A 26,755-nucleotide genomic window follows, 5' to 3' on the forward strand; every position below is an offset into this window, starting at 1 on the left:
AATATATTAATTTAAATTCAAATTAAAAATTAAATATTAAAACTTTACATCAAAATTTTGAAATAATGTCAAAATTTTAAATCTATTCTTTTAAAAAAAATTTAAACTTTGAAGTTGAGTGGATAATTCAAAATATGAAACTAAATTTTGATTTATCCAAATTCAAACTTAAAATTACAATTTAAAATTTAATTTGAATCCATAAATTTAATTTAAGTTTGAAATAAAATTTGAATAAAACTTTATATAAATTAAAATTTAATTTAAATTCAAATTCATAAGTTAGATTCGAAATACTTAATTAAATTTTAATTTTTAATTTAAGTTCAAATTAAAATTTAAAATTATATATTTAATTTTTAAATTTTAGCTCATAGTTTAATTAAAAAAGTTGAAAAAATAAATTTAATCGGAATAAATATCCATTCCGTCCGGATTCAACTTCCAATCCGATTTCCTAGGCCGGATTGAAAATAGAGGTGATTGGGGAATTCCCATTCCACTCAGGAATCGGAATCGGAATGGGACTCCCGCGTACCAAACACCCACAAACGGATTCACCTATTCCGATTCCGATTCCAGAGTGAAAAAGAAGCGAACCAAACACGCCCATATGCTATTGAGGTACTGTTTTATTAAAGAAGACACATATATAGCTAGGGCATAATGGTATATACTAGGATGTAAATGGTCAAAGTTATTTGTGTTAAGCTGTACTTGTGCAGGAGTAAGGTACATTAAATCTAGTCAAATTTATCACTCTGAGTAACGGTTATAAGGTTCAATGCATTTTAATATTGTCCATAACAAATTTAACTCTGTTAATCTTATTATCTTAGAAAAAATTGTAGAAATTTCTTGGTACGTTAAAGGATAATCTTCGCTGAGTCATATGACTTCTGGAGTACGTAGCTTTAATTTGTATCTAACACAAAAGTAGTCAACAAATGAAGCCTTAGGAGTTTTTAAATATGATGGATCATGTATGAAATAAACTTCTCAATCTTACAAAGAGAAGCTTCAATTTGAAGATTTAGTTTCTTTTATGAGAATTGTTAAAGATTCTCTTTCAAATTTGAACAAAAATGCTTTTGGCAGTTATTTGATTAGGTTTTTATTGAATAAATTTACAAGAAAAAGCACTTCGATCGACAAAGAAAAGCAAAAAAACATTTTGTTGTGAAGTTTTAGTATATATGTACCACATACACCATTATTTATTGACATGTCCGGCCATTAAGTTGGTCACACTGATATTATTCTGATTAGCCCGTTTAATTAGGTTTTGATCTTACTATGAAGATTAATTTCATAATCAAAATTCATAGAGCATGTAGGGTACAACTTTACTAGACAAGTTGAATATACAAAGAGGAACATATATATATAAGAAGACCAAATCTTACCACACAGACCAAAAAGTTATAGAGAATATCACATTTGGTATTAAAGAAAAATAATTGCATGACTACCTGTAGTATTCAATATATCGTTCTTATCTATCGATGAAGATCATTGCTATATTTAGGAGATTCTCATACCAGATAATTTAGAAGGTAATAGTGACCTTGAAGAACAATAAATTAAGGTGTGTTACTAGAAAATGAAAAAGATTTGCTCTGCAAATCGAGGTCTATTAAAATTATTGGATTTACCACCATGGTTTGAAAGTGATCCTATGAGAATGAAAGGTTTGACGTATTCTTGATTGAGCTCTAACATCGAACTAACGCGCTATTTTTAAGTTAAGTTTACTATACTAACGAGCAGTTTACACATCTGTAAAATTATTAGGTATATTGAATGATTCAAGCATTAATCTATACACATTTATCTATTACATATAATGAATCCTTAGTTTTTACAGGGGTAGCGCGAACGGGAGTGGGGTGGGGTGGGCACACCCCTTTTTTAATTTTTTATTTTATTTTATTTTCTCTCTTTCTATTGATTTGGAGAAGCGGACTTTTTTTGTTTAATCCAATTTAATTTTTCTCTCTGGTTATAAAAATTTAAAATATATAATTATTTATGTATATTTTTAAATAGTTTACATTGCATGTACTAAATATAAATTTTACTTTTATAATATTGATCACTTAGATATAGATTGTACAATAAAAAATAAAAAAAAGATGGATAGAGTTTGAATTAATTACTTATTTAATAAATTTAGTCGTAAAAATTACATGAAGTACTAATTAAATCTGTAAAACTAAACGACGCATTCAAAATTTGAAATCAAAGTATCATGAACTGATGCAAATCTAACATATAAAAATGTTAGATAGTAAAAATAAAATCTTGAAAGGTTGGATAACTGATTTAAAATAGTTTATCGTTCAGAAAAGTTCTGTACGTTTTTACTTTGATTTTAATGTCAAACTTAGTATCATATTTATAGTTTGATGAGCGATCAATTTCACATTTAAAATAGTTTAGAATATCCAAAATATAATTAGTCGATTTTTAATTTTAACAATTGAGTGTTCTAAAATTTATTAGATAGTTTAACATATTTTTTTCTCAAATAAAATTACTAATTGAATACAACCGATCGATACTCAATTCTGTCTTTTTTTTAAATAAAATTAAAATATAAAAAGAATTTAATGACTTATATTTTCTTGCTCAAAGTATGAGACACGTGAAGCTTTAGTTCTTAAACTTTAATGAGTTGCAATTTCAGACTTACTAAGTAATTCTTTTTTATCCTTTTTATATTTTTATTCTTATACTTTTACTGCAACAGCTGTTCTTTTTTATAATTTTTTAACATTTATTTGTTTCTATGGAATCGACTGTCGTACAGTGCGGATACCTTCACTAGTATAGTTTAAGTATCCGACGAAATCGATGACGGGTTCGGCCACCACACTTCCACTAAGAAAAACATTGTAGCTCACATTTGTTTAGCTTGGACTCGTTTTTAGTTAGGAGGATTAGGTCCATTAATTGAACCTCTTTATACAAACATTCAAAGCCCAATAATCACTTGCACATAAAATCATTCTAGAGTAAGATCTGATAATGCAAAATTTGTCAAATCACCCATGCATTTGAAGGGTAATGATTGTTCCTTTCCCTCTTTGGTATGACAATTAGGTGATCCGCGTACCTGATCATTTGCGTCCACTCGAATTTGTGTACATTTAAAGGAAAATTGCAGCTTTAGAGGAGAAAGATGAATAGATCTCATGTGACCCAACTCGACAGGACCCCACCCAGTTAGACACAATCACTGAGTAAGGATTCGGCACCCACGCGCAAAGGACCCAACATTGTCCTCCTCTCTCTTTTCATTGTCCGACAACAATTAAGTTTTAACTAAAGAAGATCGCAAAGTGACTGTTGTTAAAAGCAGAAGCCGAAATATATAGTTCTGCGTATACATTTAGTACCCGTGCTACGTACACATGATCATTTCCTATTTATGTCCAAGAAGGGTTCCAATTAATATTTTTCGACAACTTATTTGGTGCTTTATGAATGAAACTTCCATATTCCCCTTTTTTTTTAAAAAAAAATGCGTAATTAACATCGTATTTGACAAAGTTTCTTAATTACTCATTTGCTAAAAATAATTTAAATCAAAACACATGTAACTTATTAGATTGGTGAATAGATATACAAATACAATAAACACAAACTATCTACAAGTTTTGTTGATTGGATGGCATGTTACGCGCTAGCACTATTCGCTTAAAGTATTATTTGATCAGTACTGTGAGAAAAAAGTATTATATTAAATAATTTTTAAGAGGAATTTTCTATTTTTCACATTTAGAATATTTGTTTCGATTTTAATTTTGTTGCGTGGAGTTGTATTAATTTAAAGGTTTGAAAAGAGATATAAAAATGCAGTCAAATAGGTTCTTTGGGAACTATACATGACAACGATAGGTGAATGTCAAACTCTTTTATAAAATAATTTATGAGTTACTTATTTTTCTCAATCTGAAAGTGGTGACTTATAAACTATAAACTTTATGGGTTGACTATCATAAAGTCAAATTAAGTGATATAGCTATAAATTAACTTGTTTCCAAACTATAAACAAATTAGGTGTCAACAACTAATTAGTGCTAGGGATCTCAAAAAAAAAAAAAAAAAAAGTCGGTTCTTTTTTTTTTTTCCAAAGTTAATTGTTAATTAGGGCATAATCCTATTAAATTATTAAAGAATTAAAGAAGAGTACAAAAAAGATTCTCCAATCCATAATAAAACTCGATTTTGAAGATATTGTGCCCGTTGAGTGTTGGAGAATTAGTAGTATATATTACCACATACATGCATGCTTTGAGCCTTTGACATACACCTGTGCAGTACAATTGCATTTCGCTACATTAATTAATGAAATCTTTGATTAGAGGAGATGATATTGTAGGAGATGCATACTTTTTAGGAACAAATCAAATTTATATATTAATTTGACCAAAAATCAGTGAATAATGATCAAATTTAATAAATTTATTTAGTTAATAATAAGTTTTAATGTGTTAATACTAACACCATTTAGTTAGGTATCGCACAAATCCGAATAGTTGAATGTGTTGAATATAAATATTTAAATTTCCATTCTCTCATTGCTTAAGTTTTTGAAAAATAAATAATACTTGTTTTATATGATTTAACATGATATCAGATCAGGGGATTATGAGCTTGAATCTCACTTACTTTAAGCCCAATTATTTTATATAATATAACAAAATTATCGATTAATTATTAAGCACCACATTACAAAGCTGACTCCATTATATATAATTGGGGTATATTTTGAGATACCTATTCAATTCGCACCTGCACCAAACCCAACTCAGGAAATGGATTAGTTTCTCATTGACCAGATTAAAATTTTCTCATTGACAAAATTAAAATTTAAAACCCATGAATATTAAATAAAGCTCGATTATTCTCATAAGATTCCTCAACCAACTACCAACGAAAATACTCCCCCTGCATATTTGGAAAGGAAAACTTCAAACATGTCCTACGAATCAACTAAAACATGTTTAGTTATGAAAAACTTCATGGCTTACCATTTTCTGTACGTTGGGGCAGTTGCCCGTGGCCCACAAGATGGAAATTTGTTCTGTGTATTTTGATGGTCTAATGTTTAATTTCTTTTGATTCATTTTCTATTAGGAAAAGAAAATGCTTCGTCATTCGATCATTTTTATTAGCTGCCTATTATTTAGGCTCAGTGTATTCAATATTCATACATCCATACACCATATTATTATCTTGCCGTCGTCTGTAATTCAAAATATCAGCTTTATACGAAGCAATTAATCCAGATGTAGTCTTAACAGAATAGCTTGCGTGTAAGTTAAAAGTCACAGTCATGGATACATGAAATTAATCGAATGCAAAATCTCTTAAAAGTTAAAACTGAGGGATCAAAACCAACCTCATATCGTACTATAAGAAATTGTGCAGCGCTAATTCTAATACTATACTTTTCTTATTCATTGCTCTTTTTCTTACAGAGAAATATATCATGCTATTCGTTTTGTTTATTCTTCTAAAAAAAATAAATTTGATTTAAAATGTGAAACAATTAAGTTTTATATTTGAAACATTGAATACCAGCTGCTATCAATCTCTTTGATACATGCGCTAATTAAGGGAGTTCGATTCTTTCGTACTTTTCAATCCCTACCGCGTACACACTAAAAATTGCTAAAGTTTTTTTTTTTGGTTTTTTGGTTTTTTTTTTGGTTTTGACTTAAAATTAAATAGTGAGAAACTGGTAATAAAGTGTACGAATACACGGATACACCGAGCGCATGCGATAATTTCCTTATTCCTAACATAGGATAGGATCTTTGAGCACGTCCCCCGTATCTTTGTAATCTACAAATGCTTGGCCCGAAACGACGTCCGCATAAACCAACCCCAGGATTTTCTCTGCACCCCACCAAGATCTCTTCCTCTCTCCCACACTATTTATTAACACTCCCCCCCTCCTCCTCCCTTTCGAAAATTAACCCATACAACAGAAGCTAGCTAATCCCAAATTAAACCAATGGCTTTCTCTCCCATCTCCTGTTTCCTTAAGGTCACCTTCCTCGTCGCCAGCCTCATCTCCATCGTCGGCCAACTCCGGCCGCCGTGGCCCCGGTCGCTGCCCGACGACCTCCTCGCCCTCGACATCGCCCCCCGAATCCGCACCGACCCCGCCGCCGCCGCGCTCGCCTCCGCCGACTTCGGCAACCTCACCGCCGGCCGGCCGCCGCCTGCCGCCGTGCTGTATCCGTCGTCGGCGGGCGACATTGCCGCGCTGGTCCGATCCTCGTACGCGTCCCCGCGGCCGTTCCCGATATCGGCCCGCGGGCACGGGCACTCGCTGCGAGGCCAGGCGACGGCCCCGGGCGGCGTGGTGGTCGAGATGGCGGCGCTGGGGATCGGGCGGTCGGATCGGATTAATGTGTCGGCGGGGAGCAGCTGTGGGGGGACGTGCTGCGGGCGGCGCTGCGGCACGGGCTGGCGCCGCGCTCCTGGACAGACTACCTGCACCTCACCGTCGGCGGCACGCTCTCCAACGCCGGGATCAGCGGCCAGGCGTTCCGCCACGGCCCGCAGATCTCCAACGTGCTTGAATTGGACGTGATCACCGGTACGACCACACTGCTAGCTAGCTATTTTTATTATCTCCTCACTTTTATTATAAATAAATTAGTCCAATATTAGTTATAAACGTCACATGTAGGTCGATAGTTACCAGTTGCAGGAGAATTATCGCCTGCACCCGGTGCATCCGTATATCTCGTGCTTCAGTTTATTTATTTATTTAACCATTAATTAAACTATTAAATAAAATAAAAATGCTGCATTTACGAACATAGGAGGATTTTGAGATTTGTGAATTTTGAGTTTTGACTATCAAAATTGTATCCAATGCCTACTAATTAATTAATTAATTAATTAATTAATAGACGATGGTGCACGGAATGTACAAATACACCGGGTGCATCTAAGTAATAGAAAGTCCCCATAATTTTAGCACCCACGTAACCACGTTCGCTCTCGCCGCTAATGACCACGTCGGCACATGCGCGTAACACAGGAACGGGCGAGACGATCACGTGCTCCAGGGACCTGAACCCGGACCTGTTCTACGCCGTGTCAGGCGGGCTGGGCCAGTTCGGGATCATAATCCGGGCCCGAATTGCACTGGACCCTGCCCCCAGCATGGTCCGGTGGGCCCGGCTCATCTACACCGACGCCGCCGCGTTCACCGTGGACCAGGAGCGGCTCATATCCCCCAGGCTCGGCGGCGCCGGCGCCTCTCGGCTTCAGCTTGACTACGTGGAGGGCTCGATCATCGCCGACCACAGTCTCATCGGGAGCTGGCGATCATCGTCCTTCTTCTCCGAGCCAGATATCGTGCGGATAAGCGCGCTCGCAACTCGCCGTGCCGTCCGTACCGTGTACTGCATCGAAGCTGCCATTTACTACGATGACATGACCTCAGCTTCGGTCGATCAGGTAAAAATAAATAAAATTACTCTTGATCTATGTTATCACTGTAGTAACATTTTTAAGTTAATTTACATACGCACACGTTAAAAATACTAATATTATATAAATTCGTAAGAGTTAAAAAATGGCATACGTAAATTGATGCTTGGCTCCCATATCGTAATAAAGATCTCGTGTCTCTTTTCATAGGACCCACGTGATTCGGTCCACAGCGAGAGATCCTCGTGTGTGCGCGTCCCCAAACAACCCGAAATGGAAACTTTGGTCGTAAATTTGAACTTTTGAGGTGTTGGGTTTCCATTTTGGGCAGGTATGGGTGCTTGTTGGGTGAGCTAAGGTGGTTCGCTGACCCAACAAGGCAACAACGTTGTCAACAACTGAGTCGGACCGAGCCAAGTTGTGGTTGTGGGTCATATGAGTTTGGGTTCGGTGCATATATGCTACGTACGTGTGGTCCCATATTTGTTTTTTGGGGCCAATATGTGGATATAAATGGGACGTGGAGCTTTTATGCATCTGTTCACCACGTCGTACTTGAGTCCCTCTTTTGTACGCACACAATCTTTTTTTCCAAGTTGCTTTCGAGATTCTCCACGCATTTGTTTTCTACTTTTTGGATGGCTTTAGTTTCTTTTTTTTTCATCTTTCTTCCAGTGTCCTGCATAAAATAAAATTAAAAAAAAAAAAAAAAAAAAAAATTCTTATATGTGTATCACGCGTCGCGCCACAAGTGGACAGCGAATCGCCATAAAAACAAAATTTTATGTGCAGGAATTGCACCTCATGGCATAGTAGAGTTTACGTCATGCAAGCCACTGTTTGTTGATGAAAAGGATATATCATATACATGTCAGTGTTTGGATCCTCACTTCCATACATATTAGGAACAGCAACATGCTAACACCATTTGTGATCAATTAATCATTTCGATTTTCCCCATTAGATGGCCCTCGTACTTTTCGATCGGTAGCCTAAATGATCAGCAAATAACTAAATCACTTGAGAGGAATCCAACTCTAGGACTTGATGTCCTATGCTGAAGATTAATTTGGTGTGTATGAACAAAGGAAGATCTGTTTCAACTTTGACATTAATTTCATATACCTACCGTATATTTGCTATTAATTAGAATCTACATTGACAAGTAAGGTTTCTTAACAGGAACTCAACTCATTGCTTCAAGAGCTAAGCTTTGAGCCGGGGTTTGTGTTCACACGAGACGTGTCGTACGTGGCGTTCCTTGAAAGAGTCCACGAAGGCGAGCAAAAGCTCCGATCGGTCGGACTATGGGATGTCCCTCATCCTTGGCTAAACATCTTCATTCCCAGGTCTCGAATACTAGACTTTGATCGCGGAGTGTTTAAGGGAATTCTTAAGCACAATAAGGCCATGGGCCCCATTCTAATTTACCCCATGAACAAAAGCAGGTAAGTGCATTCGTTACTCAATTTTGTTCAATAAGAAAATCAAAAGTCTCAAGTTTGAAGAAAAGTATTGTTTGAATAGCGCCTACTATCTTTCTTCTACGCTACTAACTTTCATTTTCGCTACAACAAAAAACTGTAGACTTTTTATGTAGCAAGAAATGTTGTTCTAAAAATCATGACAAGTAGGCGCCGGTTCATTGACAAATTGAGAATTCATCTTAAACTGTGATTAGTGCATGAGTTAGTTGAGGGTCTTTTCTGCAGGTGGGACGATCGGACGTCAGCAGTGGTCCCCGACGAAGAAGTTTTCTACACCATAGGCTTGTTGAGATCAGCAGTAAATGATGATTTGGAATTTTTGGAGGCCGAAAATGCTGAAATACTCCGATTTTGTAATGAGGCTGGTATTGAACTTAAGAAGTACCTACCTCATTACACAACTCAAAGTGATTGGATGAAACACTTCGGTCCAAAATGGGGTAAGTTCGTGGAGATGAAGATGAAGTATGACCCAAAAGCGCTCCTATCTCCAGGGCAAAGGATATTTACCCCATTGATAGAGGGTTATTCCACAGAGTGACTCAAAGAGATTTACATCTCATTTTAGGTCGAATACTTTGATGTACATCTTGTAAAATGCTAGCCATAGTTTGTAGAAATTAAACTATTCCACTTTTCGAGTCTTTGTTTGTCAATCAATGATCTGCATATAATTTTCTACAGCATGATTAAATACATTTAGGGTGTGCTTGGTTTAATATATTGCTTTCCATTCCGACTGTTTGATCAAGGAGATGCTCCTTTTCAGTTTCTATTACAGGGTAGAATAAGAAAAGCAAGCGATCGACCTAAAACTGAGACAGTAGTGAAAATGTGGAGTCATTTTTGAACCTCAATTGAAGTCTCAATTCAGCTGCCGAAAGAGCTGCAACAAATTCAATCAAGTCAGATCATAGTTTCCATCGATTTTGATTTCGCACGCCAAAACACTTGTAAATGACAAAGATTCTAAATACGCCAAAATAGAATTCAAAGTAAGAACAGTGTGATTGACACAGGAAATTTAACTGGTTCCAAAGTTGTGCTCAATCTTTTAGGTTGGATCATTTTAGATGTCAAGATGATGTTTCTAGGTACTACAAATTTGGAGGGGCTGGGCCAGTATCGTTTGAGTGAAAGAAAATATGATGGAACAAAACATGTACTTGACTTTGGCCACCTCTATTACATCATGGACCACTCTATAATAGCTTTGTTACCACTCTATAATAGTTTCTTTCGCCAGCATGACAAAATTTGTTGCTTTAATCTCGTACGAGAAGATGAAGATTTGGCAAGTAAAGTTTTTTTTTTCTTAGTTTTATGTGTGGAAAATCCTATTGACGGTAATGATATTTTTTTGGCTGTTGCGCAGCTAAGTCTATGACGAAAGTTACATTACTTGCATACAAACTATTAGTGAATAAGTAGAATTTGCTCATGATTGTATAAAAAAAAAAATCTACATTACGTTTGAATAATTTTTAGTTCAAAATGAGACCTAATTAGTAAATAACTAGAATTTGTTCATCATAGTAGGAGTAGGAAACATGGGCTCGAACAATTTGGCCCAAGAAATGTTTAGATTTATGGACACGCCCAACATTTGTTTAGGATCCATGTATTGCATTACGTGGGCTAATTGCGAGGGGCTAAGTTTCACTGGTCGGACCATTGGTTTCAATGGTAAATCTCTACTTTATTATTTGGTCCACTATAACTTCATCTTCGGGTAAAAATTCAAAAATTTCAAAATAGCATAAATAATTTCGACTTAGCTGAGATCTAAGTCAAAGATGAAAAAAATAAAATAAAATAAAATTATTAATCATCTCTCACAGCTTTAATTTTTACGCTATTTATTTTCCACCAAATAAATGATAAAATTGAAAAAAATTATTTCCACCAATGTACAAAATAAACAACAAAATAGTCATCAGGAAATTTACTACATGCGTGAACCAACCTGGTGTGTTGGGCGAGCAACGGACGAGGCCCGGGACCCCGCCCACTTCTACTTCTTCTTCTTCTGGATACGAGTCGTTCGGAGGGCGATGCAGTTCGCGGCGGAGGACCACCGCTTCCTCGTCCACCTCTCCCGCCTCCTCCGCCGCGAGAGAGGGGCGCGGCTATGGCTCGGCGCCGCGCTCGTCTCCCTCCTTATCCTCCTCCTCCTCCTCCTCGCGCCGCGGATCCCCCATTCCCCATCCCTCCACATCTTCGCCGACATGCGCAACTTCCTCGGTTGTAACCCCCTCTCTCTCTCTCTGCATCTCTCTACGAACCCTAATCGTGCCCAATTGCTTGATCCCGCTTCCGCCGCAGGGGTGCCCAACACGCTCAACGTGCTCACCAGCTTCCCCTTCTTGCTCGTCGGAGTCCCCTCCCTCGTCCTCTCCCTCTCCGGGAGCTGCTTCGGGATCAGGTGCGCTAGGGTTCCGCCGACGCTCGATTTTCCTGGAAATGTTCGGAGTTCCACTCCGATTGTGCGCCATTTTGGAATAAACCCCTTAAATTTTCGTTTTTAGTCAGGGGATTTGTCAAAATTAGAAACTTTGATGGTCATTGGCAGGTGACAATCAAACGGAATTCGCAATTACCATTTCAAAAGGGCCAAGTTTGCGAGGAGTTTCTTTTCAAAATGGCGTACATTTGAGGGGGTACGTGCACATGTTGTACCCGTTCTCTTTCCCGGACCTGTTCTGTTTATATGGTTTGGTGACAATTAGATTACTAGGAAAGTGTTTGATGGATGTTCCGTGTGGGTTGTAGCTTGAAAGGAGAGGTCTTGGGTTGGGCTTTTTTCTATGCGGGGAACTCGGCGTTGGCGTTTGGATCCGCATATTATCACCTTAAGCCGGATGATGATCGAATTGCTTGGGACAGGTTACCGGTATATACGAACCCAATCTTCTATAATGTCCTTTTTATTCTGCATTGTTGTGTGAACATTTGAGTTTGTGATGTTGTATTGTTAAATGGAAGCATCTGCCTAATAGTAGTTGGGTTCCAGATCTTTCTTCTAATCTTCGAATATGTAGATTTTTATTCACTTCAGAGACTTTGGAATTGTACTATTTGTATTTTTTGTTAAAAGAAACTTGCACATTTCTCTTTTGTTGATTCTGTTAGAACGCATGTTCTTTCAAGCAGATGATGATCTCAGCCTCTTCTCTATTGTCTATCTTAGTGATAGAGAGAGTGGATGAACGGATTGGAGTATCATGTTTGTTTTCACTCTTAGCCCTCGTACTCCTCAGCATCGTATGTGAAAGGTAATTCAAAATTTTTCTCGTAAAGTAAACTCGACTTTTTTTGTACAAACTCAAAATGCTTAAAGAATGGCTAATATATTTTTCTGTGGAATGTGCTATGTTAGCTGGTTGCAGGACCTTTAACGATCTTCGGCTGTGCATGATGTTCCATATTTTTCCATGCATCGCAATTCCTGCAATGGTTTTCTTGTTGCCGCCGAAGTATACACATTCAAGATTTTGGATTTTGGCGACAGGTCATTTCTAAACTGTGACCAGTGAGCACATTTCCAGTTTTCAGTTTCCTCCATTCATTTTGTTATCTGCAAAACACCCATTTTGGCCAATTTTTTACTCTATTTTTACATATAACACTTTCAACTTTTCACGATGGATATCTGTACAATCTCTAACTAGAATATATCAATTGAATTCTGGATCAGAAACATCGTCCGGTCCTTAACAAGTAGGAGGTGTCTGATTTTGTGAAGTGCAATTGTGAAATCTCTTCTCTCTCTGTTAAGGCTTATGGTGATTGACTCTCCATGTAAATTTAATGGGTAAAATTACTTACTAGTCGATGAACTTGAGGCCAAAGTTTCACTTTTAATATTATAAGCTAATATATGAGAATTTGTTAGAATTGATTTTTTCAAGTTTTCGAACTATGCATCTTCTTTTATTATCTATTTATATGTGGGTAAAGTTGTACAAAAAGCTGTTGCATGTAAGACGTTGTTGCTGCAAATACGCAAGACGGTTCCTGTTAAGGTCTGCCAACATTTTTAAGGAGTTGTAATGCTAGATGTACTCAAGAAGATAAGATTACATTAACTCAGATATTCTGACTGATTTTTAAATCTTATTGAGCTAATATTATAACCTTATAGACCAAATAACAACATTTAGTATACTAACGGACCGTTTGGTTCCTGGTTTGTAATATTCCGGAATTGTTTTACATTTTATATTTGGAATGATAAACTTGTTACTAAAGTTAACCACTTGTATTTGGGAGGTTGCTAGGGACTAGTATATTCTTATTAATGGACCCATTAAATATGGGAATGAGAATACCTCTTAATAACCAATCTAATATTCTTACCGGCTAGGGAATCTACAGTGATTCCACTACTTCACTAATATCTTTTACAACTATCCAACTTAAGTTGAATTGTAATGATTTGAATATTTTTCAATAAAAAATATAGGAAATTACTGGAATATTACAAACCGTAAACCAAACGGCCTCTAAGGTTACAAACAAAAGAGGATCTTTCGATGGATAAGGTCTTACTCATCTTCTCATTGTTTGCACTTTGTTTCTCTGATGGTTGTCAAAATTCAGGTTTCTACCTTCTGGCGAGATTTGAAGGTATTGCTGATAAAAAGGTTTACAGTGTGAATCGATACTTCATCAGTGGCCACTCCTTGGAGCATCTCTTTTTGGCAGTGGTTTCCATCATACTAACAGTAATGCTGTGTCTCAGAAGTATTAAGATTGCCAGGTATCCACATAACCATAAGTGAATGGATATTTTTTGGTTTTTCATAAAACCGTTAGTTTCCACACAAACAAATTTAACAATAAGCAGTTTATATAGGAAGAAATGAAATCTTTGTAGATTGCATACTGATTGGGGTTTAACCTTCCTGCAGAGATTACTAGAACGGACCTGGGATTGAGACATTTGTAAATTTAATGGGGAAGTAGTGAAGAATCTATCGAGAACTGATATCGACTTTGAATTTGGACAGTACAGTTTGTAGTTGACTGGTACAATTTCTTTCATGCTCTTCTCTACTACTGATCTTTGCAGCAACATAGGTCTCAGAATGTTGTTTTTTAGCTCTATTGAATAGCATGTATGAGTTGATGAAAAATAAATTCGCCTGTTTCGTTGGATATACATATACTTCAGTAATGAGCTTAGGTTCGTTTTGTATATGATTTAATGCTTGTTTTTTTTTTTTTTTTTTTTTATTATCATCATCATCATCATCATAAATAGCAATGCTGAAGATGAGAGGTATTCTAATATTTGCATCAATGTTTAATTTGTAGCTTCTTGAAAAAGCCTCTCTACTTGAAGATGTAGCAGTGAAATAGTTAGCTAGTAAGAAAGTTTCAGGCTTTCGTTGTTGGGTGAAAATTTGAAGTCAAGCTTCTCTACCAACTTTTTTTTTTAAAAAAATTTTTAGCTAGGAAGAACTAAGAAGTGCTTCAATGGGACTCCAATGAAATAAACTGGTAGTAAGGTGCTAATATAGGCCATTTTGAAATTGATCATAGTTTTTTTGTAAAAAAATTTTAACGTCTGTTTAATTATTTTCTGTTGTAATTCTAGTTTTTTTTTTTTTTTTTTTTTTTTTTTTTTTTTTTTTTGTAAGACTCTGTTAATTTAGTGGAACTTCTAATTTATTTGGTTAGAATAAAATTGAATAAAAATAAATAAATGTATATATGCGTTGTAAATATCAATAAAGAAATAAATTTATAATAATCAATGTGTGAGGTGATATTCACACACCCTTTTTTTTTGTTCCCTTGTATCTCTTCGGCGTTCCCCAAAATGGTACCCACATGCTACCGCTCCTCTTCCTCCTCGGCGCAAGTCGACGACGCCACTCTTTTCTTCTTCTTCTTCCTCTCTCCTCCTCCCATTACCACCATGGACACGAACCCGCCGAGCTCGACCTCGACCTCGGCCTCGACCTCGACCTCGAGCGCTCCACCTTCCAATGGAACGCCAATCTCCGCTCCCACCTCACTCGTGGCGCGCCCACCGCCGCGCTCGCCCTCTACTTCCGCATGCGCTCCCTCGGCGCCCTCCCCGACCACTACACCCTCCCCCTCGCCCTCCGAGCCTGCTCCGGCGCCCGCGCCTCCCGCGCCTGCTTCCTCGTCCACGCCCACGCCGCCTCCACGGGCCTCCACCGCCACCTCCACGTCGCCAACGAGCTCGTCGTCATGTACGCTCACCTGGGTCTCATGGAAACCGCCCGTAAGGTGTTCGACGATATGCCGCACCGAAGCGTGTTCTCTTGGAACGCCCTCCTCTCCGGGTACTCCTCAAGTCGCGATCTGGACCGCGCGCGCGAGGTCTTCGCGCGGATGGAGGAGGTGGGCCCCACGCCCGACGCCGTGACGTGGACGGCACTCCTGTCGGCGCACGCCAAGTGTCGGCGCCACGGCGACGTCGTCAACCTGTTTGACGAAATGAGGGCCAAGGGATGCAGAGGCACTCCGGAGTCCCTCGCCGTTGCGCTCTCCGTTTGCCCTTACGTCGACGGCGCGTTGTTGGACAAAGGTAGAGAAATCCACGGCTACGCGGTCCGAAACGGCTTCGAAGCATACTCCTTTGTGAACAACTCGCTTATATGCATGTATGGTAAGCTCGGGAGCAGAGAGGATGCCGAGCGGTTGTTTCTGGGTACGAGCTCTAGAGATTTAGTAACTTGGAATTCGTTGATATCGAGCTATGCGGCGGCTGGTTTATGCGATGAAGCTTATGACATCTTTCTACAGATGGATCGAACAGGAACAGGGGAGCTGGCGCCCAATGTGGTGAGTTGGAGCGCAGTGATTGGCGGGTTCGCATTGAGCGGTATGATCGAGCGGTCGCTGGAGCTTTTCAGGAATGTCGGGTCGTGCCCAATTCGGTTACTCTTGCTACCGTTCTATCTGCATGCGCAGAGTTGTCGGCACTGAGGTTGGGCCGAGAGGTTCACGGANGGAACAGGGGAGCTGGCGCCCAATGTGGTGAGTTGGAGCGCAGTGATTGGCGGGTTCGCATTGAGCGGTATGATCGAGCGGTCGCTGGAGCTTTTCAGGAAGATGCAGCAATGTCGGGTCGTGCCCAATTCGGTTACTCTTGCTACCGTTCTATCTGCATGCGCAGAGTTGTCGGCACTGAGGTTGGGCCGAGAGGTTCACGGACACGCCGTTAGAGGATCAATGGTTCATAATTTGTTGATAGCAAATGGACTTCTCAATGTGTATTCGAAGAGTGGGAACCTTCGTAGTGCGCGGTTGGTGTTCGATGGAATGAGGAAGAGGGATTTGATATCTTGGAACACCATGGTTGCCGGGTACGGAATGCATGGGCTTTGCGACGAAGCTTTCGACACTTTCTACGGTATGGTTAGGGCCGGTGTTGAGCCAGATAATATAACTTTCGTGGCGGTTCTCTCTGCGTGTAGCCATGCTGGGCGAGTATCGGATGGTCGTGAGGTGTTTGATCAAATGCTTAACAAATATAAAGTCTCGCCAGGAATTGAACATTACACATGCATGGTGGACCTTCTCGGGCGTGCCGGTCTGCTGAAAGAAGCAATTGGGCTCATAAAGAAGATGGCAATGAAGCCGAGTGTTTCCGTCTGGGGAGCGCTTCTCAACTCTTGTAGAATATACGGGAATGCCGCGGTTGCCGAAGATACCATGAAGAGGTTGGGGATCGAAGAAGAAGACAGTACGGGGAATTATATCATGCTTTCGAATATATATGCGGCGTGCGGGATGTGGGAGGAGGCGAAGAGGGTGCGAGTGAAGACGAAGGAGAGGGGTTTGAAGAAGAGCCCGGGACAGAGCTGGATTGAGCTGAAGAACAAGGTGTGTGTTTTCTCGGCGGGAGATGCGTCGCCACCCGACGGAGAAGATGTGTACGGAGCTCTTGAAGATCTCTATCGCCAAATGGAGCACGAGAATGATATTATCGAGGGATTGGAAGAAGAGTTTAATCTTAACTACATGGATGAAACTCAGAGAAATTTTTAACTAGAAGAGCTGAGCACATTATTTTCCATTTTTTGAACAAATGAAAGAAAACGTAGAGAGTTCTACTGTTCTACATCAAGGCGAATTAAAAGGAATATTTGCATTTTAAGGAGCAGCAATGCTACTCTTTTGCTGCAAATTTGACTTAAAAAACTATTACAAGGCATTTGCCGTTTTAGCGTGGGAATGTGGGAACATATTACAACATTCTTTATTCTCCGGATGAAGCAAAACATGAACGCATATGTAACCCAGTGTAATCCACTGGTCAACTGTAAAATAAAAAAAAAAACTCCAAAAAAAAAAGCTTTAACAAAATTCATTCCCCATTATATAAAAATAAGAATAATATAATATTAATATCATTTTCATACACTAGCAGCTCCGATGAGGACACAAAATCTTGAGAACGAAAATGGCTCCAACATAACAAGCACCCTCCCGTACCCACAAACAACGGGGTAAAAAATGATTGACCACTGATAATACCAAATAATTTAAAGATACCAAAAATACCAGCTCTGAGTCCCCCTAACATAGATTAAGAGCAAGGGAATCACAACACTATACTCGACCACACCACAAAACAGTTTTTCCAAACCAAACTAATCTGGAAACGCTTCCGTTTTAGATTTAATTACTGTTGCTTGCACTCAGCTGGTCGCTCTTGAGCTTCCAATCCACCCTTCTGCAGTCCAAAATCAACACAACTTAGAAATTTATCAAAATTTATATAAAAAATGGTTTTGCCTTTGCTTTTTTTTTTGTGTGTGTGTTGAATAAGGTTGTAAGAATAGAAACCGCACCTTTTGTCCGCTGGCCAACTGCTTGGGACAAACCGAAAAGATAAATCAGCATCAGAAGCCAGAACATATTTCAGTAGTTTCGAGACTGAAAATTGGAAACAGTTATGAAGAACATGAAATTGTTACCTTCTTCTTGGTCTTTCCCTCCTCTTCCTCTTCTTCATCGTCGTCATCATCGTCATTCTCCTCATCCTCTTCTTCATCCTCATCTTCCTCGTCTTCATCCTCTTCATCATCTTCTTCTTCTAACCCTTCGAAATCATCCGCTTGAACAGCCTCACCCGTAAACCACGAGACCGCATGAGGTATAATTTTATCTCTAATAGTGGACCTGCATGGAAGAGAGAGAGAAAAAAATGCTGACACGACTGAGCTACATACTTTTTATTCTCCTCATCCTCTTTTACAGAAGCAGACGAGCTTTAAATTATAGTTTCTGCATTCAGAACCTAAAAGCTCATTTTTTTATTCCCATGACAGCAAAAGCTACATACTCCTTATTTGCTATGCTCCTAGCTGTTGCTATTCAGGCTAGAGGCTGTTTACGAAACCAGGACGCGAAAATATATACATTTACAAAAACAATAATTTTGTAGAAAGCTAATGGAACAACGGAAAACTATGAATAAATTGCTTACCCAATATCATAATCTTGCTCCATTTGATTCTGGAGTTCCTCAGCCTGGCCCATTAGCAAAAGATGAGCCATGTAAATAGATATTCTTATATTTCTCTAACATTTTTTTTAAACTAATAAGCAAGTCATTTTCAACTTACAGTCTCTTCATCTATATCCTCATCATCCTCAGGGACTTGTGGAGGATTGAAAAAATTAAAAAAGCTCTCGCAAGTTTCAGTTTTAGTGATGGGCTTGGCATTCTTCGAACCCTTTTTTGGTTTCTTTTTCAAAATCTTCTGGGTCAAGCACTTCCCAGGATACCACTCTATCTCAGTCCTACAATAAAAATGTCATGATTAAATATGTAAGAGTAAGAGATATAAAGTAACAATAACAAAAAAAAAATTATAACTAATATACAGTAAAGGCTATAAATTACCCTATTGCTTTTTCTAAGATTGGTTCATCATCATCTATCATGTGATATGTTTTCGTCAAGACTGAATTTTTGAAATAAGGGTTGGCATCAAAGAAGAATTCAAGCTTGAAACCCTTGGGATTATCAATTCTGCACCACTTGATATCTTTGAGATACTTGAGGGCATCCTCATCACGCTCTTGAATCTACATGAGGAAAATTTTCATTAAAAGACGCCAATAAGGAAAAAAAAAAAAATGATAAAAGGAAAGTTGTTTCCTTCTTATTACCTCTTCAGTCAGCACTTCGTTCATTTTCATAGCATTGAGCCAAAAACCCGGAACACCTTTTTCTGAATCAATAAAGCAAAATAAAGAATTAATGAATGCAGAAAGAATAAGGGAGCAGATTCTATCTTCCAAATTCCATTAAAAACCTTCGGTCTTTTCACCATCAGCAGTGGGTTCCTCTGCTGTTTCATTTGTAATACCGTTGACCTCCACTATTCCATTAACAATATCGTATCTCTGCAAAATATTCAGTAAGAAGCAAGCAGAATAATGCTTGTGGCAAAATCATGGAAGGGCAATAGAAGACTGGCACCTTGTCGCGCAAGTGATGTCAATTAGAACATTAATTATTCCATGAATATCTTGTTTGCACATGGTAATGAAGCACAGAAGAGATAAGAAAGAAAGTCTTTACTATACAACATTAGAAAAAGTACCTTGATGTATAGTGGCTCATAAAGCTTCTGATATTTAGCTTCGAGAGCAGCTCTCTCCTCGAAAAATTTTGCCTCAAACTCATCATGTTGGCTCTAGAACAATAAAGTAATTTTCAATCAGTTCGTTAGTAGGACTTCTAGTACTTTCCAGCACACAAGCAGAATCTATTACATCTATGCCCACGCTGTGGTAGAGAGAAAACCCTTAATGAATGCGACCAGTCAAAAGGAATGCTTATCATCTTATGATCTTATGCTAATTATCTTATGCGGCTTGCCTATCAAGTAAACAAGTAAAAGCAGACTTCACTAAGGGAAGCTATTCAAATTAATCTTTGTTGGGAAAGGCTGTAAGTTGACAAAAAGCTCAAAGAAAACTATCCATATGAAGTTGCTCAAATTTGAGACCCGGGGCAGAAGCTTCTTTCCATTAGGGTCTCATAGTACAAAATCAATTAACTATGACACCCAATGAATTAGGAAACCGGTCCAATACGGAAGAGAGACACAAGCTTCATAAACTTCCACATTGCCCGTACTTCATGTCGCAAATGCATCTACTCCATGCCATATTACCACATCTCCTTTTACTATATGGGGACTACAATACCCCATCATAGCACACAAAATTTCAACTTGTGGAATTAAGGAAAAGTGACTCCATGCTACAACTTAAAAAAAATTAACAAACCTAACCAAGAATGTACTGAGAAAACACGAGGATGTTCGAATTACAAGAGGAACAAAAGTTGCAAACCTACACTGCAGGAAAACATGTGTAGCAACACCATCACTTATTAAGCCATCCCCAATTCCAAAAAGTTCTAGCCGATACAAATATCTAACCATTAATCAAAAATCAAAAGCTCTAATCATATACAACAAATACTTTACGAGACATGCCCAATTAAGCATGAGTTGCACATGCCAACTCTCCAAAATAGCACTTTCAACTCTCATTCAAACAGTATGTTAATGGAGAGCAATGCGAATCTGGCATTCAACGAAAATACATATTAGAATCGCGTAACACTAAGCATAAACTCTGCAGCATATACCAAAGATACTAATACAATTAGGAACTTTAACCTACTATTATAAAAGAAAAGGAATTATAACCAACGGAGAATTATAGGGAAAAGCTCTGAGATCAACCAGAAGCAAGAATGAAAACTGAGAACTAACACCCAAACTAAAAAGAAGGAACTACAATACCGCAACGACACCCAACAAAACAAGACCAAATGGATCATTAGGATCAGGACAAGGAATAAAGACCAAACCTGGATTTCCCTCAGCACCTCGACGCGCTTCCTCACATTTGGCGAGAGCGTCTCGAGAACATCCTTGTGTTCCCCAGCCAAGCTCTGCAGCTTATTCTGCAGGAAAAAAAAAAAAAAAAAAAAACTCTTTCTCAGTAGAAAGCCCAAATCTTTCAGACCAATTACAACATAAACAAGATCTAGATCACAGACAAAAGTTGAAAATCACCGAATACAGAGATCAAACCTCACCTTTAGGGCAGAGACGAGCCCCGCCCGGTCCTCCGCGCTTAACCCTAGAGATCATACACACGTCCACGCATCAAAACAAAGGACACAACACCGACTACGAGATCTAACAAAACAAACAGGAAACCCTAAGGAGAGGGATGTAGAGAGAGGAACCTGCGGCGACGGCGGGGAGGGCGGAGCCGAGATCGTTGAGGTTGAGGGTGTTCTGCTGCTTGTTGTTGCTCATGGCGGCTTCTTCTTCTTCTTCTCCTCCGCCGCCTCTTCTCCTTCTTCTTCGCCGCCTTGTCGAGTAGAGAGGGTGCGGCGAAGGAGAGAAACCCTAGAGAGGTAGAGCGATTACGGAGGGAGAAAGAGGGTATAAAGCGGAGGAGATGGAGAGTGGGGTTTCTTGTGTTTATATATACCAAGGAGAAATTGCGTGGGCTGTGGGAGTAGGGTTTTACTCGCCCCTCTCTTTCTCCTCCTTTTTTTTTTTTTTTTTTTTTTTAAGTTGAAGCGGCGCGATCGGATTAAGATCCGCCGCACATTCGATCTCGTGCACATTTATTAATTACCATTTTTAAAATTTAAACACCACATAATCACATACATTTTTACCTAATCTCATTTAATCACATAATTAAATTTCTTAAAATTTATTTATTATTTTATTTAAAGGCATTAAAAAGTTTGATACGAATACAGCTAACAAAATATCAACTGAACGAAAATAAGCAACCTAATAAAGCTCCAACTTAAATGGTAAGATAAATGCCAAAAACATTATTATTATTATTAATAAATATAAAATATAATTTAGATATTTCCTTGTAATATTATTTTGCCCAAGTAATTTAGTTTTCCCTGATTTCTTGTGATTTTAAAACTGTTGTTTGGAAAACTGAAAACCTGAGGGACCTCTCTGCAAAAATACCGTTCGCGCGTCGAATGGAATATGCTCATGTGGACCGTCGACTGTGCGAATCCAGCGTCTTGGGCACCTGGTCGATGTGGGGTCCACAAGCAGTGACTGAATTTCCGCGCAACCGCCAATAATATGCTGACACGTAAGTAGCTAGGCTGTTCGTTGTTGTGAGAACAAGAGCTGGTGCGCACCCGCACGGGATCTAGGTATCTAACCCGCTCGGGCGTTTCAAACAAGGTCAGACGAATAATTGCATGCGCCCGGTGTACAAAACGGGGCCTCAAAAAACCCAAAGCTATGGATTTTTAAATGAAAAAAATCGACATTGTTAGACTCGAGCTACAATGCTTAAAATAAAAAGCTTTTCCTTAACCCTTTTTTCGAACATAACAATGATAAAATTTTTAACACCGCTAGTTTTGCGACTATTCTGTATCTGTATTGTAGATTTTTAATTATTATAAATTTTATATAATATAGAGAGCAATTTTGGAATTATCAATCAAATTTAATATATAATTGCTTGGGCTTAAATTTTGTATAAGATAGGGCTTGAAGATGTTTTTCTGTGTAGTTTACGTGAATAGTTTGTTCTTCAATAAATAAATAAATAAATAAATAAATAATCTCAAATTTTGTATGTCCCAGTGCATACACCGTGGCGCATGCAATAGTTTCTACACAACAAAAATCGGGAGTGGAGGGTCGATAATCGGATGTTGGTCCCAACCAGGTTATAGGATCCGACCCGATAAATTGCGATCCGACTTAGAAAGCTTTTGTGGGGGTGGCCCACTAAAGCCCATGAACATCGGTTCACTTCAGGGCCCTACTTAGCCCACTTTCCACGCCCGCGAATGTTAAAAATTTAAAGGCCATGTTAGAAATATTTGAACTACTGCTTTTCAGTTTTGATTCTGTTCGTAATAGCAAGCGTACAGTTCCTGTGAATTGAGTGCTTTAATTGCCAGCTATGGACCAAAGGGGAATCAAAAATGGTTCATACTGAAGCACTTAAATTCGAATTGTACACAACATAATATTTGTACATTTCATTATTTTACTAGTAAAGGAGCAATTAACACCTGAATAAAGACATGATCATCTGAACTCACCAATCTCAGCTTATCCAGCACATGGCCTGCCTTATCTGAATAATAAATTCGACCAAATTTTGAGCGATCAAGTGACACTTGTGAACTGGAGAAGGCTGCATTTAAGAGGCCTTTTGCCATGTAGCAGTTGATTCCCAACTTCAAGCTTAACTTTCGATGCAGCAGATTACATCATACATCATGCGAATAATGATCAAATTCAATAGGTCTACTCTTTTAGGAACAAAAACAATATTCTAGAAACTCTCAGAATCCTTAGTTTAGCTTTACAATCTGAAGAACAATCTGTAACTTGAAAAATCTTAGTAAGAGGAAAATCCAAAAGATGACTATCATTTCTCATGAGTGATGTAGTTTACCGGTGGATTAGCATTTAACAAACCAAGTTTTAGTACGAAAACTCAATGAATGCACAGCTCAGCACAAAAGTAGAAGAAAAATAGAAGATTAAAAAGACCTAGCAAAATGTACAAGCTCTTCTGTTTCGACTGCAGAACTGCGTGCTTGAGATGGCTTCACGTATTAGCTTGGAAATGACCTAAGCTTCCCGTTTCTTTGCCTGAAATAAGTTCGCAAAATCACTTACAGGAAAAACTACTTAGGTACGACTTAATTTAGGATGTGAGAGAGATCAAGATAACATACCAAAACGAATCCTTCTTTTCTTGGGCTAGTAGCTCTTCGAATGAGATATCAGGAAGTTCCGCAGTCCCTTCTGTTGGAACTTTCTCCATACTTGCACTGATCTCAAGCATCTATAATAAAATTAAAATAGTAATTCAGATATTAAACAATCTAATTCTGTTTATTTATTTAGTGTTTGTTTGAGTCTGGCTGGATTGAGGTTCTGTGCTATTTGAGTATAGTTGTTTAAAAAGCATTAATAGCTTCTTCATTAGATCTTCTCAACAATTTCTCCTGCAGCAGAAGCTAGAGTGACAAATTACGCTTCCACTTCCAGGACACAAAAACTTTGTTTTGCTTCACACCACAACAAAATTTTCATTCCTTCCATTAGTTAAAAATCTAGAAGCTTTGGTTTTGTAGAATAAGCTGTTCCAGAACCGGCCCAAACAAGCACTCAGCAATATTGAAAGATGAGTACCGTTTTGTATGCAGGTGACAACTTAAGCTGCTCTTGAACTAAATTATAGACAGCAGCATCCTCTTTTAGCCTCTTATGTTCCACTTCTAACTTGTACATCTGTGAAAAATTGCAAACAGCAATTGATGAGAATGCCAACAACCACCACTAAAAGTGCATGCTAACAGACAGAAAATAGCACAGCAAACCTGTTGACAAAGGCGATCAAATGAAGATCGATCGGCCTTGAATAACAATGCCTTTTTAATTTTAAAACTCCGTTGAATGATCACAGACCTGTTATAATCAAAATTACCTTTTAAAATTTAAATAAAATAAAATAAGACAATATATAACGCCAGCAAGTGGATTAGACTTAAGAAGGGGATACATACTTGTGTTGCAATTCATTTCTTGCCTCAACGAGACAGTTGATAAACTGACCAACCTACAAAACAAAGTAAAAGTCTACGTTATGCAATCATGAATGAAAAGTATAAAACATTATAAATGAGAAAATTTGGTGGTAGAGTAGCTGGGACATGCAATGCTGAGTAAGGAAAATCATTATAGGCACGATTGAGATAATAGAAACAAAGAGTAGAGTTGAACAAAAAATAGTAACAGAAAACATGAACATTTCAGCACAATGACAATACAATGAGATTAGCATTTTGTTACTTCTACATCTGATGGAATCAGATGTTCGGATAAGAGAAACAATTAGTAACTATGGATAATAGTATCCTATATTGTTCTTCTAGGTGGGTTACATCCAAATCATTGTAGAAAGTGTGCAATGTTTGTTTTACGACTCTAGTAGGACAAAAAGTCCAATTTTTGTTAATACACGCTGCCTACAACTTCCAATTAGGCAGTTCGTCACACAAGATTTCAGACAAAAGAAATTATGAGGCCTTCAAATTGGCCTTCTAAGTTCTTTTGGAGCACAATGTAAGTCCAGTTGTGATATAATAAACAGAATGAAACTTGTGCACCCAATTCTACATTCTATCAAGTTCTTTTCAAGAATATCAATAAGACCAAAAATTTAATCAAAAAATTGGAAAAAATATAGTAACAAGCCAATATGTTGATGATAAAAGTATTCCAAGAGCCAGTTAGGCAAATTCTTCTATAAGTATATTCATATGACAAACAGATGAACAGCTAGAGAGTTGCCCGACCGAATCACGTGTCAGACACTCACAAAGTGTGTGGATTAATAGCAACGTTAACATTTCGATCTTCTATTCAGATTGCTCGGGCATTAGCATTTTATCAGCAGGAAGATGTAATTGGAAGGTTTCCTAGGATGATCACCATTTCACCAGTCGCTAACACAACAAAATAAGATCAAATCTATGAATAATTACACAACAATTCATGCTATCAATTCACATCAAAACGTTATCCCACATGAGTCCTACTACTCAAATTCACAATCGTTTGAATCCTAACTTCTTCGATCTATCCAAAATCATAACTAATCCCATCACAGAGCATGCGAATTAGGGTTGAGAGAGAGAGAGAGAACCTGAGCGATGGTCAAGACCTTAGCATGGCTGGATTTGACGAGCTCGTCGTACTGCGACTTGATCCTCCTCTGCATCGCGCTCCCGAACGAGGACAAGGGGAAGGGGCAACCCACCGCCGCCTCTCTCCACCGCTTATCTCCGCCCTCCACCTCCTCCTCGGCCGCCCCCGCCGCCGCCGGCGCCGCCGCAGCCCCATCCTTCGCCTCCTCTCCTCCCTGCCGCTTCTTCCGCCCCCTCTTCTTCCTCTTCTTCTCCTCCCCCTTCCTCCGCTCGCTCTCCTCCTCCTCCCCCTCCCCGACTCCGCACGCCGCCTCCGGAGGAGTGTGCGAGCTGCGTTGGGCTTCGTGGGCCTCGTTGTTCTTGTGCTGAGCCTTGAGGTGAAGAGAGAGTAGGAGGAGGAGGAGGAGGAGGAGGAAGGGGGCGAAGAAGAGGAGGAGAGCTAGTGATGAGGGTGGTGGGAGTGGTGGTGATGTCGCCGCCATGGATGGGAGCTCGTCATCCCCCACAGAGCATAGAAAGGGAGTAGGGGGAGAGAGAGAGACGGAGAGAGTGATCGGAGTGGAGCAGAAGCGGAGGGTTGGGATTGCTTCCGAGTCAGGGCTTTGGATTTCGGAATACGTGTGGGGGTAGGCAAAGAGAAGGTAAAATCTTTTGGACCACCGCGGGATGTTTATATATGTTGAGGTGGATTCGGTGTGACGGTTGCATGGGATTCATTGTGTTTCTGACATGTGGGGCCCGCAGTTAGTCGGGGTCCACGTGGCAGCATCAATGCGGGGGTGGGCCTTATCTGTTCGGCTGTATCACTGACGTGTGGGGCCCGCAGTTCAAAATACGGGCTTATTTATAGGCCGAACTGGGCCCTTATTATCCGGCCCATTTTCTTCATCAGGTCCAATAACACGAAGCAACGGGCTTAGTCGTCGTCCCTATCCTTTACCTTCCTATTCGAGCCCTTGGAGGCTCTAAGCTCGAGCCCTTCCCTTCAACTCCCCCGAAGCCTCTCCGATACCCTAACCATTTCCGTACGCTCCTCCCCCCCCCCCCC

At 39.0% G+C, this 26,755-nt stretch overlaps 5 protein-coding genes across 7 annotated transcripts; 3 read left to right on the plus strand and 2 right to left on the minus strand.

Annotated features, from left to right (window-relative positions):
• LOC109716068 (cytokinin dehydrogenase 7-like) lies at nucleotides 5,895-9,672 on the plus strand. Its single transcript, XM_020241358.1, is given in 5 exon segments — nucleotides 5,895-6,434; nucleotides 6,437-6,619; nucleotides 7,070-7,491; nucleotides 8,647-8,912; nucleotides 9,177-9,672. Coding segments are annotated over 5 exon segments (1,593 nt in total). The 5' UTR covers nucleotides 5,895-6,028; the 3' UTR covers nucleotides 9,493-9,672.
• LOC109716288 lies at nucleotides 10,897-14,153 on the plus strand. Its single transcript, XM_020241633.1, has 7 exons — nucleotides 10,897-11,195; nucleotides 11,277-11,376; nucleotides 11,724-11,844; nucleotides 12,105-12,226; nucleotides 12,341-12,462; nucleotides 13,554-13,713; nucleotides 13,865-14,153. The coding sequence occupies exons 1-7, from the start codon at nucleotides 10,904-10,906 to the stop codon at nucleotides 13,872-13,874; spliced, it is 927 nt and encodes a 308-aa protein (XP_020097222.1). The 5' UTR covers nucleotides 10,897-10,903; the 3' UTR covers nucleotides 13,875-14,153.
• LOC109716285 (putative pentatricopeptide repeat-containing protein At1g17630) lies at nucleotides 13,898-17,160 on the plus strand. 2 transcript variants are annotated; one of them, XM_020241630.1, is made up of 3 exons: nucleotides 13,898-13,982; nucleotides 14,768-15,848; nucleotides 16,044-17,160. In XM_020241630.1, exons 2-3 carry the CDS (start codon nucleotides 14,790-14,792, stop codon nucleotides 16,980-16,982), a joined length of 1,998 nt encoding a protein of 665 aa, XP_020097219.1. In that variant the 5' UTR covers nucleotides 13,898-13,982; nucleotides 14,768-14,789; the 3' UTR covers nucleotides 16,983-17,160. The 2 variants fall into 2 exon arrangements, with proteins under 2 accessions (XP_020097219.1, XP_020097218.1); XM_020241629.1 differs by having other exon boundaries at nucleotides 14,768-15,773; nucleotides 15,969-17,160.
• Nucleotides 17,291-21,483, minus strand: LOC109716287 (nucleosome assembly protein 1;1-like). The gene is made up of 12 exons (XM_020241632.1): nucleotides 21,220-21,483; nucleotides 21,067-21,110; nucleotides 20,836-20,931; nucleotides 19,553-19,645; nucleotides 19,262-19,352; nucleotides 19,116-19,177; nucleotides 18,847-19,031; nucleotides 18,566-18,743; nucleotides 18,427-18,470; nucleotides 17,915-18,119; nucleotides 17,789-17,806; nucleotides 17,291-17,670 (listed from the first exon to the last, which is right to left on the minus strand). The coding sequence occupies exons 1-12, from the start codon at nucleotides 21,290-21,292 to the stop codon at nucleotides 17,620-17,622; spliced, it is 1,140 nt and encodes a 379-aa protein (XP_020097221.1). The 5' UTR covers nucleotides 21,293-21,483; the 3' UTR covers nucleotides 17,291-17,619.
• Nucleotides 23,295-26,342, minus strand: LOC109716289. 2 transcript variants are annotated; one of them, XM_020241636.1, is made up of 6 exons: nucleotides 25,725-26,342; nucleotides 24,565-24,617; nucleotides 24,379-24,466; nucleotides 24,191-24,289; nucleotides 23,731-23,840; nucleotides 23,295-23,644 (listed from the first exon to the last, which is right to left on the minus strand). In XM_020241636.1, the coding sequence occupies exons 1-6, from the start codon at nucleotides 26,187-26,189 to the stop codon at nucleotides 23,608-23,610; spliced, it is 852 nt and encodes a 283-aa protein (XP_020097225.1). In that variant the 5' UTR covers nucleotides 26,190-26,342; the 3' UTR covers nucleotides 23,295-23,607. The 2 variants fall into 2 exon arrangements, with proteins under 2 accessions (XP_020097225.1, XP_020097223.1); XM_020241634.1 differs by having other exon boundaries at nucleotides 25,707-26,342.

This window comes from Ananas comosus, linkage group 10 (assembly GCF_001540865.1).
Source record: "Ananas comosus cultivar F153 linkage group 10, ASM154086v1, whole genome shotgun sequence".
Taxonomy (NCBI): Eukaryota; Viridiplantae; Streptophyta; class Magnoliopsida; order Poales; family Bromeliaceae; genus Ananas; species Ananas comosus.

Excerpts from the sequence above, each read along its gene's own strand:
- LOC109716287 (XM_020241632.1), bottom strand. The coding sequence starts at position 21,292 with ATGAGCAACAACAAGCAGCAGAACACCCTCAACCTCAACGATCTCGGC. Across the intron at positions 18,744-18,846 it reads ATCTTAGAAAAAGCAATAGG|GACTGAGATAGAGTGGTATC; the intron begins GTAATTTATAGC and ends TTTTTATTGTAG. Across the intron at positions 18,120-18,426 it reads GAGCAAGATTATGATATTGG|GTCCACTATTAGAGATAAAA; the intron begins GTAAGCAATTTA and ends TCTTCCATGCAG.
- LOC109716289 (XM_020241634.1), bottom strand. The coding sequence starts at position 26,189 with ATGGCGGCGACATCACCACCACTCCCACCACCCTCATCACTAGCTCTC. Across the intron at positions 24,467-24,564 it reads AGAAATGAATTGCAACACAA|GTCTGTGATCATTCAACGGA; the intron begins GTATGTATCCCC and ends TGATTATAACAG. Across the intron at positions 23,841-24,190 it reads TGTCACCTGCATACAAAACG|ATGCTTGAGATCAGTGCAAG; the intron begins GTACTCATCTTT and ends ATTTTATTATAG.
- LOC109716285 (XM_020241630.1), top strand. The coding sequence starts at position 14,790 with ATGCTACCGCTCCTCTTCCTCCTCGGCGCAAGTCGACGACGCCACTCT. Across the intron at positions 15,849-16,043 it reads CGCTGGAGCTTTTCAGGAAT|ATGCAGCAATGTCGGGTCGT; the intron begins GTCGGGTCGTGC and ends CTTTTCAGGAAG.
- LOC109716288 (XM_020241633.1), top strand. The coding sequence starts at position 10,904 with ATGCGTGAACCAACCTGGTGTGTTGGGCGAGCAACGGACGAGGCCCGG. Across the intron at positions 11,196-11,276 it reads CGACATGCGCAACTTCCTCG|GGGTGCCCAACACGCTCAAC; the intron begins GTTGTAACCCCC and ends CTTCCGCCGCAG. Across the intron at positions 12,227-12,340 it reads CTCAGCATCGTATGTGAAAG|GACCTTTAACGATCTTCGGC; the intron begins GTAATTCAAAAT and ends AGCTGGTTGCAG.